The sequence below is a fragment of the Oryctolagus cuniculus genome, chromosome 15, assembly GCF_051225735.1.
Source record: "Oryctolagus cuniculus isolate XC-2025 breed Fujian yellow rabbit chromosome 15, ASM5122573v1, whole genome shotgun sequence".
Taxonomy (NCBI): Eukaryota; Metazoa; Chordata; class Mammalia; order Lagomorpha; family Leporidae; genus Oryctolagus; species Oryctolagus cuniculus.
The window spans coordinates 70,432,905-70,450,051 of record NC_142881.1 but is presented as its reverse complement, the minus strand read 5'-3'; the positions used below and the strand labels follow the sequence as shown (position 1 = coordinate 70,450,051).

General features: G+C 49.1%; 1 protein-coding gene and 1 long non-coding RNA gene across 5 annotated transcripts in view; one reads left to right on the top strand and one right to left on the bottom strand.

Moving 5' to 3' along the window:
• The first annotated feature begins 6,845 nt into the window (after positions 1–6,845).
• LOC103347188 (uncharacterized) overlaps positions 6,846–17,147 on the top strand; it is a 31,258-nt gene continuing 20,956 nt past the window's right edge. The window contains exons 1-2 of the long non-coding RNA XR_007913583.3: positions 6,846–8,456; positions 8,575–8,678. This is a non-coding gene — a long non-coding RNA (uncharacterized LOC103347188). The remainder of the gene's footprint in view (positions 8,457–8,574; positions 8,679–17,147) is intronic.
• Positions 11,036–17,147, bottom strand: part of LOC138845395 (cytoplasmic polyadenylated homeobox-like protein 2) — a 99,288-nt gene continuing 93,176 nt past the window's right edge. For 2 of the 4 annotated variants that reach the window (XM_089313542.1, XM_089313541.1), the window contains exons 2-3: positions 16,932–17,110; positions 11,036–15,814 (exon numbers count right to left, since the gene is read on the bottom strand). In XM_089313542.1, the coding sequence (XP_089169668.1) occupies positions 14,762–15,814; positions 16,932–17,110 (1,232 nt within the window). In that variant the 3' untranslated portion in view covers positions 11,036–14,761. Of the gene's footprint in view, positions 15,815–16,918; positions 17,111–17,147 lie in introns of all 4 variants that reach the window. The other 2 variants (XM_089313543.1, XR_016221005.1) reach the window with 2 other exon arrangements.

Here is a 17,147-nt window from a genome sequence, read left to right as displayed (position 1 = left end):
CTCAGGTGCATGGGCCCTATAGCCTACACTGGGAGACCTGGATGCATTTCTAGGTTCCTGGCTTCAGCCTGACCCAGCTTTGGCTGTTGTAGACATTTGGGGAGTGAACCAGCAAACAGAAGGTTTCTCTCTCTCTTGCTCTCTCTCACTCAGCCTCTCAGGTACACAAAAATAAATGGTTTTCAGAAGTCAGCATAAGGGGCCAGCATTAAGGTATAGTGGGTATGGCAGCATCCCACACGGGTGCTGGCTCATGTCCTGGCTGCTGCACTTCCCATGCAGCTCCCTGCTAATGGCTTGGGAAAGCAGTGGAAGATACCCCAAGGGCTTTGGACCCTGCCACCCACATGGGAGACTCAGAAGAAGCTCCAGGCTCCTGGCTTTGGCCTGGGCTAGCCTTGCCTGTTGCAGCCATCTGGGAAGAAGATTCTCTCTCTCTCTCTCTCTCTCTCTCTCTCTCTCTCTGTAGCTCTTTCAAATAAAACAAATCTTAAAAAGTCAATATAAGTCTAACATCATACAGTAATTAAATCATTGAAATAATTCATTCAAAACAGCCAAAACCTCCATAGAATAGTTTGAGAACTGGACGTCTGAAAGGACACTAGGGCTGAGAGAAAATGAACTAAAATTAAGTTGGGGAGCCGATGCTGTGGCATAGTGGGGAAAGCCATGGCCTGCCGTGCTGGCATCCCATATGGACACTGGTTCATGTCCAGGCTGCTCCACTTCCGATCCAGCTCTCTGTTACAGCCTGGGAAAGCAGTAGAGGATGGCCCAAGTGCTTGGGTCCCTGCACCACATGGGAGGCCTGGAAGAAGTTCCTAGCTCCTGGCTTCAGATCAGTGCAGCTCCAGCCATTGCAGGCAATTGGGGAGTGAACCAGAGGATGGAAGATCTCTTTCTCTCTCTCTCTTCCCCCCTTCTCCTTCTCTCTCCGTGTAGCTCTGACTTTCAAATAAATAAATAAATCTTTAAAAAATTTAAGTTGGACCTAGCCTGGTTTCCCTGGCTTTTTTTTTTTTTGTCTGTAATTCAAAGTTCAGTACCTTAGCACCGAGAATTTCCACTAGATGGTGCCTTTCCCTCTTCCATCAAACTTGTTTCAAAGAATATTTTGACCAGGTAAATTCACTTGCTGTTATGCTCTCCCCAACTCCAGGCAGTCACTTCTATTCTCATGCCATTATTTAGACATCACTGGCAAAGGTCAACATACCAGCTCCCACACTGCCCAATCGTAGTGCTCACCTTCTAAATCATCAACCTCTATTGGACAATCTCTCTTTTTCTACCTGAACAACTCAGGAGAGTTTTCATATTTTTCCTGTGGACCTTGACTTCGGGGGATGTTCACGGAGTAGTGCATTGACCTTGCTTTGTTAAGATTTACAGGCGTTGCTGGGGCATAGTAGGCTGAGCCTCTACCTGCATCACCAGCATCCCAGTTCCAGTCCCAGCTGCTTCTCTTCAGATCTGGTTCTGTGCTGTGGCCTGGGAAAGCAGCGGAAGATGACCCAAGTGCTGGGGCCCCAGCACCCGCATGGGAGACCAGGAAGAAGCTCCCAGCTCCTGGCTTTGGATTGGCCCAGCTCTTACTGTTTCAGCCATTTGGGGAGGAAACCAGCAGATGGAAGACTTTTCTCTCTGTCTCTCCCTCTCTCTCTCTATAACTCTATCTCTCAAATAAATAAATAAAACCTTTAAAATGTTATTTATTTATTTATTTGAAAGCAAGAGAGTGAGAGAAAGAGATCTTGCCTCTGTTGGTTCCCTCCTCAGATGGCTGCAATGGCTGGAACTGTGCAGATCCTAAGCCAGGAGCCAGGAGCTTCCTACAGGTCTCCCACACGTATGCAGGGCCCAAGGACTTGGGCCATCCTCCACTGCTTTCCCAGCCCACAGCAGAGAGCTGGATCAGAAGTGGAGCAGCCAGTTCTCAAACTGGCACCCATATGGGATTTCAGTGCTTCAGGCTAGGGTGATAACCTGCTAAGCCACAGCTTATCCTATATGCCTGCCTATGACACCAACACACACCCAATCCTGTGTATTGAGCCCTGCAGTGTAGGTGTGACCAGCACAAATATAGTCCCTGAAATCAGTATTCAGGTGAACTTTAGAAACACATGCCTCCCAATTATCACCTACAAGGAAAAGCCAGAACTTGGGGGAACTCCTGGCAGCTTTATGACCTGGCTCCCACTCCCGTTCAGCTTGGCCTTGGAGAATCACCACTGGCCAACTGTGAGCTCCCACCAGGCTTGTACATGTCTGAGAACTGAAAACCTCTGTCCTGCCAGCCTGACACCTGTTTCAAGTGCTACAGGAAGAGTTCCCAGTGATGCTGGAAGAAATTTGACCACAATCAAGTTATCAGCATGGCAATTTTGATAAAGGTCATCGGTTTAAAAAAGAATAAAACAAAGTGTGGTAACAAATGAACTTGAGATTCTGGTGCTCTACAGAGTGGACTTGTGTTTCCTAAATGTCTTTTCTCTGGACTTTTTATTATTATTATTATTATTTCCGAGATGTTTGGAATTTTTTTCACTTTTGGGATCAATGACTTATATATTCATTTCCCCCATTGTTTCTGTGATGTCAACAGTTTAACTTACAAGTCCAAACCTATGTTCAGTTCGTTGTTTACCTGTTCAAAATGTAGCATTTTCAGGCCAGAGTTGGGTGCAGTGGGTTAAGCTGCTGCTGTCTGCAATGCCAGCATCCCACATGGACATCAATTTGATTCCTGGCTGCTCCATTTCTGATTCAGCTCCCTATTAATGTGCCTGGAAAAGCAGTGCAAGAAGGCCCTGCACCCACTTAGGATACTAGAAGAAGCTCCTGGCTTCAGCCTGGCTCAGCTCTGGCCATTGTGCCCATTTGGGGCATGCACTGGTAGATGAAAGATCTCGACCTCCATATCTCTCCCTTCCCCCCACTTTGTCTCTGTAACTCTGCCTTCAAATAAATAAATAAATCTTTATTATTATTTGAAAGGTAGACTTACATAGAGAGAGGGAAAGAAAGATCTTCCATCTGCTGGTTTACTCCTAAAAGGCTGCAACAGCCAAGCCTGGGCCAGGCAGAAGCCAGGAGCTTCATCCAGGTATCCTGTGTGGGTGCAGGTGAAGTAACACCTTGACAGTAGGGACTCCATTTTGGGGAACCTGAGACTCCATTCTGGGAAGGTGCCTCCCCAACACACACATACACCATGAGGCTCTGCTCTGAAACTATGGTCTAAAACAGTTGAACAATAGCAGTCCACTACATCACACTAGGCAGAGCATAGAAACCCCCTAGCATGATCGCTCAAGCTTGGAAGTGGATAGGCTGCACCTGGGTTAATGATAAAAATGTAATTTGTCTATGTCCTACATATGATTAAAACCAATACCTGGATTAATGTCAAGATTATAATTGAAATTGTTAAGATTGCAACTGGCATTGTCAAGATTATAATTGATACTCGTTTCGCATCGGTTTTAGGTCAGCTTGACCCCCATAACCATGTATTCCCCCCGATCCTAGCAACCATGTATTCCCATCCCAATTTTGCAGTTTTTGCCTTTATAAACCCTGTTGCTTTGGGCTTCAGGGTCGAGAGTTCTTTTGGGCATGAGCCCACTCTCCACCGCCGGCAATAAAGGACCATCAAATTTTATCAATGTGTGGTGCTCCTTTGTTTACACTCACTCAGGTACAACACAGGGGCCCAAGCAACTGGATCACCCTCTGCTGCTTTCCCAGGCACATTAGCAGGGAGCTGGATCAGAAGCGGAGTTCCAGCCGTTGTGGCCATCTGGGGAGAGGACCAGCGGATGGAAGACCTCTCTTTCTCTCCCTCTCTGCCTCTGCCTCTGCCTCTCTGCCTTTCAAATAAATAAATACATCTTTAACAATAAGTGGCACCACTGGGAAACAAATGGATGCCCATATGGGATGCTAGTATCGCAAGCAGCAGCTTAACCTAGTGAACAACACTGGCCCTAATAAATCTTTTTTTCTTTTAATGTAGCATTTTTTTTCCATGACCTGACATGTTAAAGCCACAGCCCATCAGTTTGGTGAATCCGGTAAACTGTAAACTGGTGATTCATCAAACTGACTTCCAGCACACTGAGTTTTCCTAATGATTTTCTGTCAAATGCCCACTTAATGAGATTGCAGTTTCTTTATCTTTTTCTCTTTCTCTTTCTCTTTCTTTTCTTTTCTTTTTTTTTTTTTGACAAGCAGAGTTAGACAGTGAGAGAGGGACACAGAGAAAGGTCTTCCTTCCATTGGTTCACCCTACAAAGGCCACTACAGCCAGAGCACTGCGCCGATCCAAAGCCAGGAGCCAGGCACTTCTCCTGGCCATCCTCCACTCTCTACTCGGGCCACAGCAGAGAGCTGGACTGGAAGAGGAGCAACTGGGACAGAATCCGGCACTCCAACTGGACTAGAACCTGGAGTACCAGCGCCACAGGCAGAGGATTAGCCTAGTGAGCCGTGGCGCCAGCAATGAATGTGCATTTTCCCAAACCGAACTTTAGCTATCTGCTTGACCCTTTCTCAGACATCTCAATGCTTAATCCACTAGACTGCAACAATAGTAAGAACAACAGCCAACATTACTTTTTTACTCTGTGCCGCCTCTCGCCTAACCATGAAGCAGTTATGAACGAATGTCCTCTATACCCAATTCCTGCAGGAAACCTACTGAGCATCATCATCATCAGTCATCACAATGATTTGAGCTTTACACCCTTGGGCAAGAAACCGCCCTGGTCCCACCCACATCTCAATACCACCTCCTGGGGCCAGCGCTGTGGCACAGTAGGCTAAGGCTACTCCACTTCCGATCCAGCTCTCTACTATGGCCTTGGAAGGCAGTGGAGGATGGAGCAAGTCCTTGGGTCCCTGGACCCGATGAGACTGGGGGTGGGGTGTTGGGGGAGATAATGGCTCCTGGCTTCAGATCAGCACAGCTATGGCCATTGTGGCCAATTAGGGAGTGAAACCGGCAATGGAAGCTCTCTCTCTCTCTCTCTCTCTCTCTCTCTCTTTCTGCCTCTCCTCTCTCTGTGTAACTCTGACTTTCAAATAAATAAATAAATAAAAATTGATCACATTTGTGAGCTGGAAGATCAGGCCTCCACCCCACCCCGAGTGACCTCATGCCCCTACCTGACCACACCTCTGTGCCCACCTGCCAATCAGGGTAATTAACCTCTTGTCTGGAAAGGCAGGGACAGCCCTGCTATGAGTGGCATTAGGAATCAGAAGAGTTTTGATCTGCGGACAATTTCACAGTTTCTTCTAGCAATGAAATTTAATTTCACATTGTTTCTTCTAGCAACCAAAAACTACCCTAATTCTCCAGATGCACGATGCTTTCTTCATGTTGTTCTCCCCATCCGATGACACTGGGAGAGTGTGGGGTGTTTGCTGTGACTCAGCACATGCCCATCCTGCTCTGCAGACATCTCATCACACTCCTCTGGCGCTACTGGACAGCCCTCTACTGCTGCACTACGTGTGAATTTACATGTGGGAGAGGAGAGTTCGAGTCCTGGCTGCTCTGCTTCCAACCCAGCTTCCTGCTAATGTGCCTGGGAGGCAGCAGAGGGTCCAAGTACTTGGGTTCCTCTTCTCCACACGGGAAACTCAGATGGAGTCTTCCTGACTGTGGCTTCAGCCTGGTGCTGGCCCCACCCCAGCTGTTGTGAGCATTTGGGGAATGCACCAGAACATGGAATGGTTGTCTCTGTCTCTCTCTCTCCTGCCTCCCATCTCTGTCACTCTGCCTATGGTTACTAAGCGTACCTAAAAGGTAATCTATAGAATTGAAATGGACACTCTGAGATGCAATGATGGTTTACAGCCCTTGTCTCTACAGTTTGTTGAACTCTTTACTTAGTGTAGGGATAATGAGTATAAAGTAAACTGAAAATAAATCTTTGTAAAAATTAAGATTCGATGGCTGGTGCCGCGGCTCACTAGGCTAATCCTCCGCCTTGTGTGCCGGCACACTGGGTTCTAGTCCCGATCGGGGCACCAGATTCTGTCGCAGTTGCCCTTCTTCCAAGCCAGCTCTCTGCTGTGGCCAGGGAGTGCAGTGGAAGATGGCACAAGTGCTTGGGCCCTGCACCCCATGGGAGACCAGGAGAAGTACCTGGCTCCTGCCATCAGATCAGCGTGGTGCGCCAGCCCCAGTCCGCCACCTATGGCGGCCACTGGAGGGTGAACCAAGGTAAAGGAAGACCTTTCTCTCTTTCTCTCTGTCCACTCTGCCTGTCAAACAAAAAAAAAATTTAGGATTGGGACTAGGAGAGGGAGGAGGAAGAAGGATGGGAGCGTGGGTGGGAAGGATCACCATGCTCCTAAATGTATATATGAAATACATGCAATTTGTATATAATATTTGTATATTAAACTCGTTGCTGGAGGCCAGCCTTACCTTGATACTCAAGCCACAAAAGAACACAACAAGAAAGGATAGGTGAAAATCTCTGATGAACATAGATGGAAAATTTTTAACATACTGCCAAATCAAAACTGACAGCAATCAAAAAGATCCATCATGGTCAAGTGGTCATAGTTCAAGGATGCCTATATGTGGATGCCAGGGCCACAGGTGGTGGCCTAGCCTACTGCACCCAGAACCGGCCCCTATTTATCGTTTTTTAAAAAACATGTATGTATAGGAAAGACAGCGTTACAGAGAGCGACGCTTGGAAAGGATGTTCCCTACAGATAGTGACCAGGCCAAGACGGGGCTGGCCGGGAGCCCTCTCCCTCCCCGCGGGCTGGGCGGAGCTGCCGCCCAGGTCCACCCCTGCTGGCCCCGCGTACACCACACTGGTAGCGCAGCCGGCCGCGATGCCAAGAACACAGCTGCAGCGATGGCGATGGCGATGATGGCAGGCAACGCGGCCTACTTCCAGAGGGGCAGTCTGTTCTGGTTCGCGGTCATCATGTTCTCCTTAGGCTACTGCACGGTAGGGTCCTCGGAGTTGGGACAACCGCCTGGAGCAAGCGCTCCTCTCATCCAGGGGTCCGCCTCCACTTGGAGGAGAGCCCGCGCAGGCGCAGTTCCAGCTCTTCCCCAGAAGGAGGCGCAGGCGCAGGCGCTGGCGCTGGCGCAAGCGCAAGCGCAAGCAAAGGCTTTTGGTAGGTGTTCCTGGCCCTGCGAAACCAGTTGGCCTGGCTTTCCTCACTTGGGGGCGGGCACGTCTCCCCACCTGACCACTGAGAGCCATGGTACTGGCAAACACGATGGCCGGAAGGGATGCTACCGCCTATTGCCTACCGCCTGACCGTTGCCATCCCTCCTCACGGGGCTGGGGCTGGGATTCTTTGCGGTGAGGCAAAGGGCGCGAGCGCGGGCACTTGTGTTTTGGCCCTCCGGGCTGTCGTAGCGCGAGGGGCGCCGTGGGAACGGCGTCGGTACGCATGCGCGCCTGGTGGTTGCCTAGGTTACTAAAGCCAGCGGGCGCTAAGCGGGGTTTTAGAAGGTTTAGAGTGTTTGAAGCAGGGGGAGTTGCTTGGAAAACAGCGGATAAAGCCAAGGGACGGCTAGGATTTCACTGGTGAGCAAGAACCGGTGTGACAGCAGGAGGACAGCTCTACTGCGGGGAGGAGTGACTTTCGTCTCACTTCCAGGATAACGAACGGGAAAGACGCCCGGAAACAGGTTGGGGAAAACCGGTATCATGTAGGAGGAAGGCGAAGCTATTTTGGATCTTTCCCGGGAGATCCTGGAACCTGGACGGGTGTCATTTCCACAGCGGCGTCGCTCTGACCACCTCCGCCCTCCTTTCGCCGTGTGCAGGATGGAGGCGTGGGACTCTAGTTTCCCCGAGTGCCCTTTCTGTGCCAGGATCCCGCGACCCTGTTCGAACACACAAGCTGGGAAACTGAAGATTCGAGTTGGAATTTAGTGGAACTGGCAGATGCCAGCCCCTCTCCACCACGCGGTTAGGAGGCCGCAGTGATATGTTGTACTTTATTTGGAATATTGGGCTTTAAACAGCATCCTGGGAGAAGTAGTGTTGCCTTTGGTGCAGATCTAAGTGGAGCACTAAACTTTGGAGGGGTTGACAGAGATTCCCAGAAAGGCTTGTAACAGAGCCTGAGGAGGAGTTGGTAAGGTCACCACAAAAACCTTACATGAACGAGGAGTTGCTGTTAATCCTCCGCGAGTCTGATTTTCCGAGTGTGTCTGCGTGGTGTGCAAGAGTGGAAGAGCATGATTCTAACTGCGAGACTGAGCCCAAGCCACCGTTTGCAGGACAGAAGCTGGCCAAAGCACGCAGACTCCTACAAGTCTAGGAAATAATGTTTGGGGTGGAATTCATGAAAAATCGGATCCGTTCCGCCAGTGCATGGAGCCTGATCATCACCTCGTTTCTTTGTGGCACACATCCATTGGAGCTGCTTTTTAGAAATACAGGATGGAGATTCAGGTGCCCTCCTTCAGACCCTGTTTCCCCGGTAGTTACTTTGGTAGAATCGGTGTTCTTTCCTACCTGCTCGTCTTTCAGGTGCCCTAATGGTTTCTCTGTGCCTCTGGTTCTCTTTCAGTGGGTTGTCCTCTGGCCACACAGCATCCCTTATGAGAGCCTTGGGCTCCTGGGCTCGTTCACTCAGTACCTAGTGGACCATCATCACACCCTCCTGCACAACAGGTAAGGAGATCTGCAGAAACAACACACTGGTCTCTCTGGAGACCTTGAATGCCTGCAGCTGCCTTTAGTTATTGAAAATGGATCTAGTTCACGTTTAGGAATCTTTCCAGATTTCTGTTAGATTTTATCATTAGAAATCCACCTTAAAATAGACTGTTCCCAGATGCCTCTCTAACCACAGGTGAAACTTCAAGCAGATGCATAGGTAATCCTGGGCCCTCTGAGATGTCAGGAAGTCCAGCTGTTAAAGCCATAAGCTTTGTTCTAAATCAGATCATCCGATCATCGAGCAGGGGCTGAGGAGCCTGGCTTAGCGAACAGGGTGCAGCTGGTGCCTTCTCTCTCGTTCTTTTTTCCCTTGTTCCCCAGCAACAGCTGCCTTTGGACCCCTTGGAATGGTGGGAATAGTTAGGGCAAGGAGGACATAGTCTTCAGTGGGTGCTGCCTGGGGACCAGGCGTCTGGGAGCTGGGTATGCCTCAGACACAGTGCTGACTGTTTGTCTCTGGGAGGTCCTCAGAGGGATCCTCCTGTGCAGTTCTCTATGGCTGCTGCACGTGCCTCCTCCAGCCTGCCTCTTGCAGTTCCATCCTTGGCATTTGTGTTTAGGGGAAATCATCCTCTTAGTGAGGTTACCTTTGTGTTGGGCCTCCAGGTCGGATTACCATTTAACCCTCCCAATCCCTCATATCAAGTGCCCTCCTGCAAGACCTGCAAGGCTCACAGTAAGCAGCCTCCAGTTCTCCCCGCGGGACCTTCTGCAAGTGGGGTCCTCAGGGAAGTCCTGTTCCTTTGCTCTCCCTCCGGGCAGGCTGAACCCATCTCTATGCTTTGGAGTGACACAGTCGCCCTTTGCCAGAGTGCAAGGGGATTTCCAGGTGGCTATGTTGAAACTGTTCTCTGGGCTTGAGACTGTGGTAGGAAATGCCCAAGTGTTCTGAGACTCCTTCCCAGTGGCCTCTTGGGCCTCCCTGAGGTCTTAGCCGAGGATGTTTGGCCCAGCCCTGCAGCTTGACAGCTCTTGTGACTGGCATTTGGAGCCTCTAATGAAAACCAAAAGACTGTGTTGTGTTGTACACTTCTTTGAAGGGAGAAGGAGAACAAGCCCAGGGAGGTTGCGTCTCTCTTACTGTGTTCCTAAAACCAGTCCTTTAAGGATCTAACGTGTTAGAATGTGCCATAGCTCACTATCAATCAGAATTAATACTCCTTTTGATTTGTGAGATCAGTGAAAGAGTAAATAAATTTGAATGCATGAATACATGAAGACATGGTATAAATTTGGAGCTTCCCAAATCCTACTGCCCAGGAATAACTACTTGTAATATTTTGTTGAGTTCCCTTTTGTTTTAATCCATACCTGGTAATTTTCAGTCCAGTCATCATCCTGTAGGAAAGAGTACTTTGTGCTGTATGTAGATACAGAACTGACCTTGGAGGTGGCAGGAAACCAACATTTACTAAGCACCTTCCATGTGCCAGTCCCTAAACAGGAGCTCACGGACACAATCAGGTTATAAAATAATCTCTTAAATCCCATGTTTTAAAAATACATACCTTTCTGAATTTCTTTTAACCAGAGATACGATTGGACTATATGTTTAACTTATGAGGGAAGGTGACATGCCAGGTGGCCCTGGCCAGGGGAAAGGGCCTGTGGGACGTACGAGCAACTACCAAACAGGACATCCAGTTACCACCTGACAGGAGATGGAAACAGCACGGGGTAAGCGCAGCACCCGGGCCACTCTCTGCATCTGGGTGTCTTCCTGCCAAACAGAGAAACCATGAAGTAATGATGGTGGATGTGGGAGTCTTAGAGGCTGGATATAGAGCCAAAGGGAGTCCTGCAAAGAAAAAGGTCAGCAGGCCAGCTCGGTCAATGTCAGGAGAGGGGCTACCTGGCCAGAGGCGCGCCTCTCCAACAGCTGATGATGGGCCATGCAGGCGACCCCTGTATTTCACCACCATCTTACACTGTTGAATTTGCCACCTCCTTAGGCTACCCACAAGCCTCTAGAAACACTAAGCTGAGCTCAAAGGCTTGCACTCGTCCTGGTAGAGCCTTCCTGATCACCCAGGGGCCGACCCAGGCCAGAACGTGAGCAATGTCCCCTGTCCCACAGCTGTGTCAACTCTGGGACCCTGAGACTGATTTGGGGGGAAAAATGAAAGCAATACACCTTCTCCCACCAGCTCAAGACGGCTCAGAAATGCCATCACCCATTGCTGAAGGAAGGATCCAGACACAGGCAGGCTCAGAGGTCTCAGACCTGAGATTCAGATGGATAAGGCAGCCACAGCCCCTCAACCCATGCAGGGTTCACTTTAAGCTAAGACTCCAGAGTAAGATTTTATAGGAAAAAAAGGACTCCTCTGGACACATGGTTGGAAAGCCAGAGTCCTAATTCATTAGGAACCATTTTAAGTCAAGTCTAGAGGCCAAGAGAGAAGCATCGGGATGGGTGTTGAACCCAAGCCTGTGAATGCCAGATCTGTTTCTCCTCCACTACTTTTCTGAAGAAACCAGGAGCAGACAGGGAGCCAAGAGAGAAGGTGGAATTGCACTGCCCACCTGAGGCTTCCAGGCAAGAGCATCTAAGAGAGGGTGTCCCATCCTACTCACCCACCGCTATTTAGCAGAAATAGCAGAGCTATTTCTCCAATATCCTCCCTTGGCCACCCACTGGTACTGCTCACTTGCTCCTGGCTTTGGATATTCCTGGTGGCATCTCCTTGCATAATGTTAAATGTACAATGTCACATTTCCCAGACTGGTGAAGAAAGGTTGTTTTAAAAAATATTTATTTTTCTGTATTTGAAAAGCAGATATACAACAGAGGCAGAGACAGAGACAGTCTTCCATCCACTGGCTCATCCCCAAATGGAAGCAATGACTGGTGCTGAGCCAGGCTGAAGCCAAGAGCCAGGAGCTTCTTGTGGGTCTCCCACAAGGATGCAGTTGCCCTCCTCTGGTGTTTTCCCAGGCATTTTAGCAGGGAGCAGGATCAGAAGTGGAACAGCTAGGACTCAAACTCAGGGTCCACTCCAGTACACCGTAGGGTGGGAAGATCCTGGGGATGGGTGGCCGTAGCCAAGTCTTCTCAGCAACCACTTTCTACTGGAGGACCAGGAGCTGAGCTCCGGGGTTGCCCCACAGATGTCCATGGCTGATGCTTTGATAGGGCTCAGTGTGACTTTGGGACATTGTAGGAAGGGCATGCAAAGAGGATGATGTGCCCCCTACCCCCACCCAGACTCTCCTGTGGGTCTGGATCACACAGTCTCTGTTGAGGAAACCATCAGCATGTCTGTGGCTGCTGTGAATCCACTGTGGTGGCGATTGGACAACCAGGCTCACCAAGCTAAGAGGGACCTCGGTGGAGATGGAGAACTTAAAAATACCTTCAAAATTTCCTATAGGAGTTGATTTTGACCACATCTCACCTGAGTCAGGTACACTAAGGTACACTTTGTCCACCAAGAAATTCTGCAGTACAACCACCCTGCCAGCAGAATTCACAGAGGAACATGCAAAGACCTTAAAGGGGAGGCACAGAGCTGAGCAGGGACTGCCCCAACCCCTTAGCAGGCTCCCCATTGCAGCTGCCCGGACACACGTCACCCTGCTGTTCCTGATTCTGGCTCACTGCTGGAAGTATTGCACTGTGCCGCACTGCACAGTGGGCCCCTTGGAGCCTCCACACACCAGACAGAGTGAAGGTCTGTAGTAGCCAGACGCAAAGTCCCAGTTCCCACCAGAAACAATTCTTGGGCTTTTCTCTGCACAGTTTCAGATGCAAGGTGCTAGGGCCAGAGACTCAGTGCCTGCTGCCTCAGGTTGTCACTGGGTGGTGCCTGACAACTCAAGTGACCAGGACAGGACCTGACACACTTGCACACTTCCGGTCCCCAGTCCTGCTTTGAAAGAGGTCGCAGGAAATGACTGGCTGGCTTTCCAGGGTTCTGTGCATAAGGAGCAACTGTGTATTGAGAAGGCCCCAAACTACAGGACAAATATGGCCGCATGCCCACCCCTCCAGCTTGGAGTGGACACCTCTCATCAAGTCCTAGAGCAGCTCCCCTGCCCCTCCATATATCAGACAAAAGGGGTTCATTTGCCTGGGGAGTCAACAAATGATTGGTCTCCCACGACAATTCAAAGGACAGCTTTATTGTGACAAGGAGATTGGAAAGTACAGCTCCCTAAAACTACTGCCTCTGTGAGAAGCCATTTTTGAGGGATTGTAGAGTGAGGGCGTGGCTGGGATAGAGGAAAAAGAGAAGCAAGAGGGCCCTACCTGCTCAAGCAACCCACAGCAGCACGCATCGTGTGTTCAAAACCCAACTCCTGCTGGGCTCTTGCAGCTCTCCTTGCTGTGAGGCCCAATCCCTGGGGGTACAGCATTGCAAGATCACTCTTCTTAGAATATTCTTGGGAAAACAAGCCAAGAGAATAAATTGTTAGATGCTGTGCCCCTGCCCATGCCCCTGCCTGTTGTCTAAATCCTACTGTCTGAGTTACAGAATTTTTTTAAAGCTGTATTTATTTGAAAGGCAGAATGACAGAGAGACAGACAGGCAGACAGAGTCTTCCATCCACTGGTTCACTCCCCCAAAAGGCCGCAACAGCTGGAGCTATACCAGGAGGAGGAGCTTCTTTCGGGTCTCACACATAGGTGTAGGGGCCCAAGGACTTGGACCATCTTCCACGACTCTCCCAGGTGCATTAGCTGGGAGCTAGATCAGAAGTGGAACAGTTGAGACTTGAACGGGCAACCATATAGGATGGCGGCTTTACCCGCTGCACCAGAGCACCAGCACCTGTAGAGATCTTTTTTTTTAATATTTATTTTTTATTTGAAAGTCAGAGTTTCACAGAGAGAGAGAGAGAGAGAGAGAGGGGACTTCCATCTGGTGGTTCACTCCCCAGTTGGCTGCAATGGCCTGAACTGTGCTGATCCAAAGCTGGGAGGCAGGAGTTTCTTCTGGGTCTGCCACACAGGTGCAGGGGCTCAAGGACAAGGGCCATCTTCTGCTTTCCCAGGCCATAGCAGAGAGCTGGATTGGAAGCAGAGCACCAGGTTTCATACCGGTGCCCATATGGGATGCCAGTGCTCAGGCCAGAGTGTTAACCCGCTGTGCCACAGTGCCGGCCTGGGAAGTAATGTTTTTTCACATTTCCCTACTGGGAGGCAGCAACATACACTGCTCAAGACCAGGGACCGCACCCATGGTGAAATTTAAAGGACTCCATGCAATCTGGGTTTTTCTCCAAACTTTTCTTCCAAGGGACAAATAGCTGGCAATAAAACACCAAGATTAGAAGATGCGAGTCTAAAACTTGAAAATGACACATTTTACATACACAAATACTCTAGGAATGAAAGCCCTAATGGTACTTCAGATGATTTATAGCAGTAAATTTAAAACCCTAGATGAAATGGAATTAGTATTAGCAAACATAATCACAAATTTTACTCAAGGAGAAATGATAGTTTTCTAATCACCTATAATGAGATCAGGAGGCAAAATCTCCCTATAATGAATCTATCAGAGCCGTCATTGTAAAATCCAAATGTTTAATGAAGGGCTAAGTGCAGTGTTGTACAAAATTATAGAAAATAGTAAGAAAGGTAGCCTAATTGACTCCTTTAATCCTAGTTTAACGTGACACAAACCCCTACAATAACTACCAGTACAAAATGTCCTTCAAGAATATAAATGCCAACATGATAGAAAATACGTTCACAACCCTAACCAGCCACACACACAAAGGATGTACACTATGAGCTAGTTCCTTTCTTTCAAGAACCTTCGACTCCCAGGTACACAATTGTAGTATGACAGCCATCTGCTGACTCAAAAGCCCAACGCCATTTCCTGCAGCCACATTTCTAGTCCCAGAAGTTGGCACCGGTGTGTTCCTCTTTCAAAATGTCCTGGATTTCAGAACTGGGCATCTCGGGCACCTTCTTGCTGCATATCTTGCTCGTGAGGTTCTGTTGGAGAACTGAGTACCCACAGAGCTGTGCTCAACACCTGCAAGAACATGAGCTCTCCATCACCTTGACGATCTCCAGGCTACTGCTGGGACAGAGGAAAAGGCACCCTGTTCTCTGCGCTGTTGTGATTCTGCTGCATTGGAAACTGGTCCTGGGAGGGCAGCTCCTGCCAGTAATCCGGAGGCTGCTTGGGCTGCTGAGGGTGTGTTCCCCAGCCATTCTGCTGCCATTCTTCACATGGTGGGTAACGAAGAGAGCTCTGCTCCTGCAGCTGTTGCATCGCTCCCTGAGCACTGGGAACACCGGGTAGCAGGGAAGGCCAATCAGGCTGCATGACCCTCATCTCTGACCTGGAACTCCCAAAATACGGTGCGTATGAAAAAGAATGAATAAACCTTGCTCCTGGAACGCCACGGGGAAAAGATCCACCTCCTACGTTCCCTTGATTCTCCAGAGCATAGCTTGGTGCCTCTTGAGCACCTCGAACCCCAGAATCCCAGGAGCCGTAGAGCGGGCTGGAAACCTCCCATGTGGGTGGAGTGGAGTAGACAGCTCCGCCCAGCAGGGCTGCCTGGGCAGCGTTGGGAGACCAATCCTGGGCACGTGGAGTGGAGTAGACAGCTCTGCCCAGCACAGCTGCCTGGGCAGCGTTGGGAGACCACTCCTGGGCACATGGAGCGGTGTAGACAGCTCCGCCCAGCACAGCTACCTGGGCAGCGTTGGGAGACCACTCCTGGGCATGTGGAGTGGGGTAGACAGCTCCGTCCAGCACAGCCACCTGGCCAGCATTGGGAGACCACTCCTGGGCTCGTGGAGTGGTGTAGACAGCTCCGCCCAGCACAGCCACCTGGGCAGTGTTGGGAGACCACACGTGGGCACATGGAGTGGTGTAGACAGCTCCACCCAGCACAGCTGCCTGGGCAAAGTTGGGAGACCACACCTGGGCACGTGGAGTGGCGTAGACAGCTCCGCCCAGCACAGCCACCTGGGTAGTGTTGGGAAACCGCTCCTGGGAATTCTGCAGTCTTACACCTGGGGGACCTTGGACAGGGAGTGCATATGGCATCCTGGCTTCAAGCACTTTGCGTCTCTTCTTGGCTGCTAGTCTGGCTCTTTTATTTTGGAACCAGTTCTAAAAAAGAAACAAAACAGAAATTACTTTCGAGTCTATATATTCGCCAATGTAGGAGAATTTTGTAGTTCATCTTAGGATCAGCGTCATCACTGATTTCCTTCGTGACCTTGAGTAAGACATGCAAAATGCAAGCACGCTTTCCAGGGGCTTCCTGTGTTATTATATTTATAATACGAGAATGCATTTATAGTAAATATGATATGTAAATGTATATATAAATATACGTTTATAATAATTAAAATCGTAATTGTGCACAATTCTGGATTCCCATCTGACTTCAAAGGAGGCACGGGCCCTTATGTATGAGCAAATCCCTACTTTTCCAAATCTTCTACCAACCTATTTGCACCCTCTGCATTTAGACGTGAAGCAGCTGTTCTCAAAATATGTTCCCTTAGCTTGCTTATTTTACTCCAACTGCTTTTCCAGAATGAATTCCTAATTCAACGTATTCTAAATCGTATTCTAAATGTCATTTTCTTCAAAGGCCATACCCAAAACAAACAAGCGTCTGCCATAACTTAGCGGTATTACTTTATACCTTACCCTAAGTGTTTTGTGGAACCTCTACTCTACTTTTTCTCCTTTGTAAAGTGAGAGTAATTGGGGCCAGTGCTGTGGCATAGGAGGTAAAACCGCCACCTGCAGAGCCGGCATTCCATATGGACACCAGTTCAAGTCCTGGCTGCTCCACTTCTGATCCACCTCTCAACTATGGCCTGGGAAAGCAGTGAGATGGCCCAAGTGCTTGGGCCCCTGTACCCACATGAGAGACCCAGAAGAAGCTCCTGGCTGCTGACTTCGAATCAACATAGCTCCGGCCGTTGAGGCCAGGTGGGGAGTGAACCAGCAGATGGGAGACCTTGCTCTCTCTCTCTGCCTCTCCTTCCCTCTCTCTGTGTAACTCTGATTTTCAAATAAATAAATCTGTTTCAAAAATAACACATAACATGCTTTAATATAGTCACATCCACAATGACATGAAGAAGAAATGGGACCAAATGTCAACGCTGTCTTATGTGATGAAATGCTGTTATACTTTTTCATAATTAGTTGCTTTTTTATTATTGTCCACAAAGACATATTCATGTAAATACCTACGTAGTTTATGTACCTCAATTGTGTAAAACGAACAATGGAGTTTTTTGACCAGTTCCTCCTTGGTCGTAAAGTCAGGATAAGGACTCTCTGCAAATGATTGATTCAGTATGTGCAGTTCCTCAGGTGTAAATTGATGGCGTGCTTTTCCTTTTCTTCTTCCATGTTGTGTTTCTATGTTGTCATGACCATCTCCTGAAAAATACAGAGAGAGAAGACATGAGAATATTAG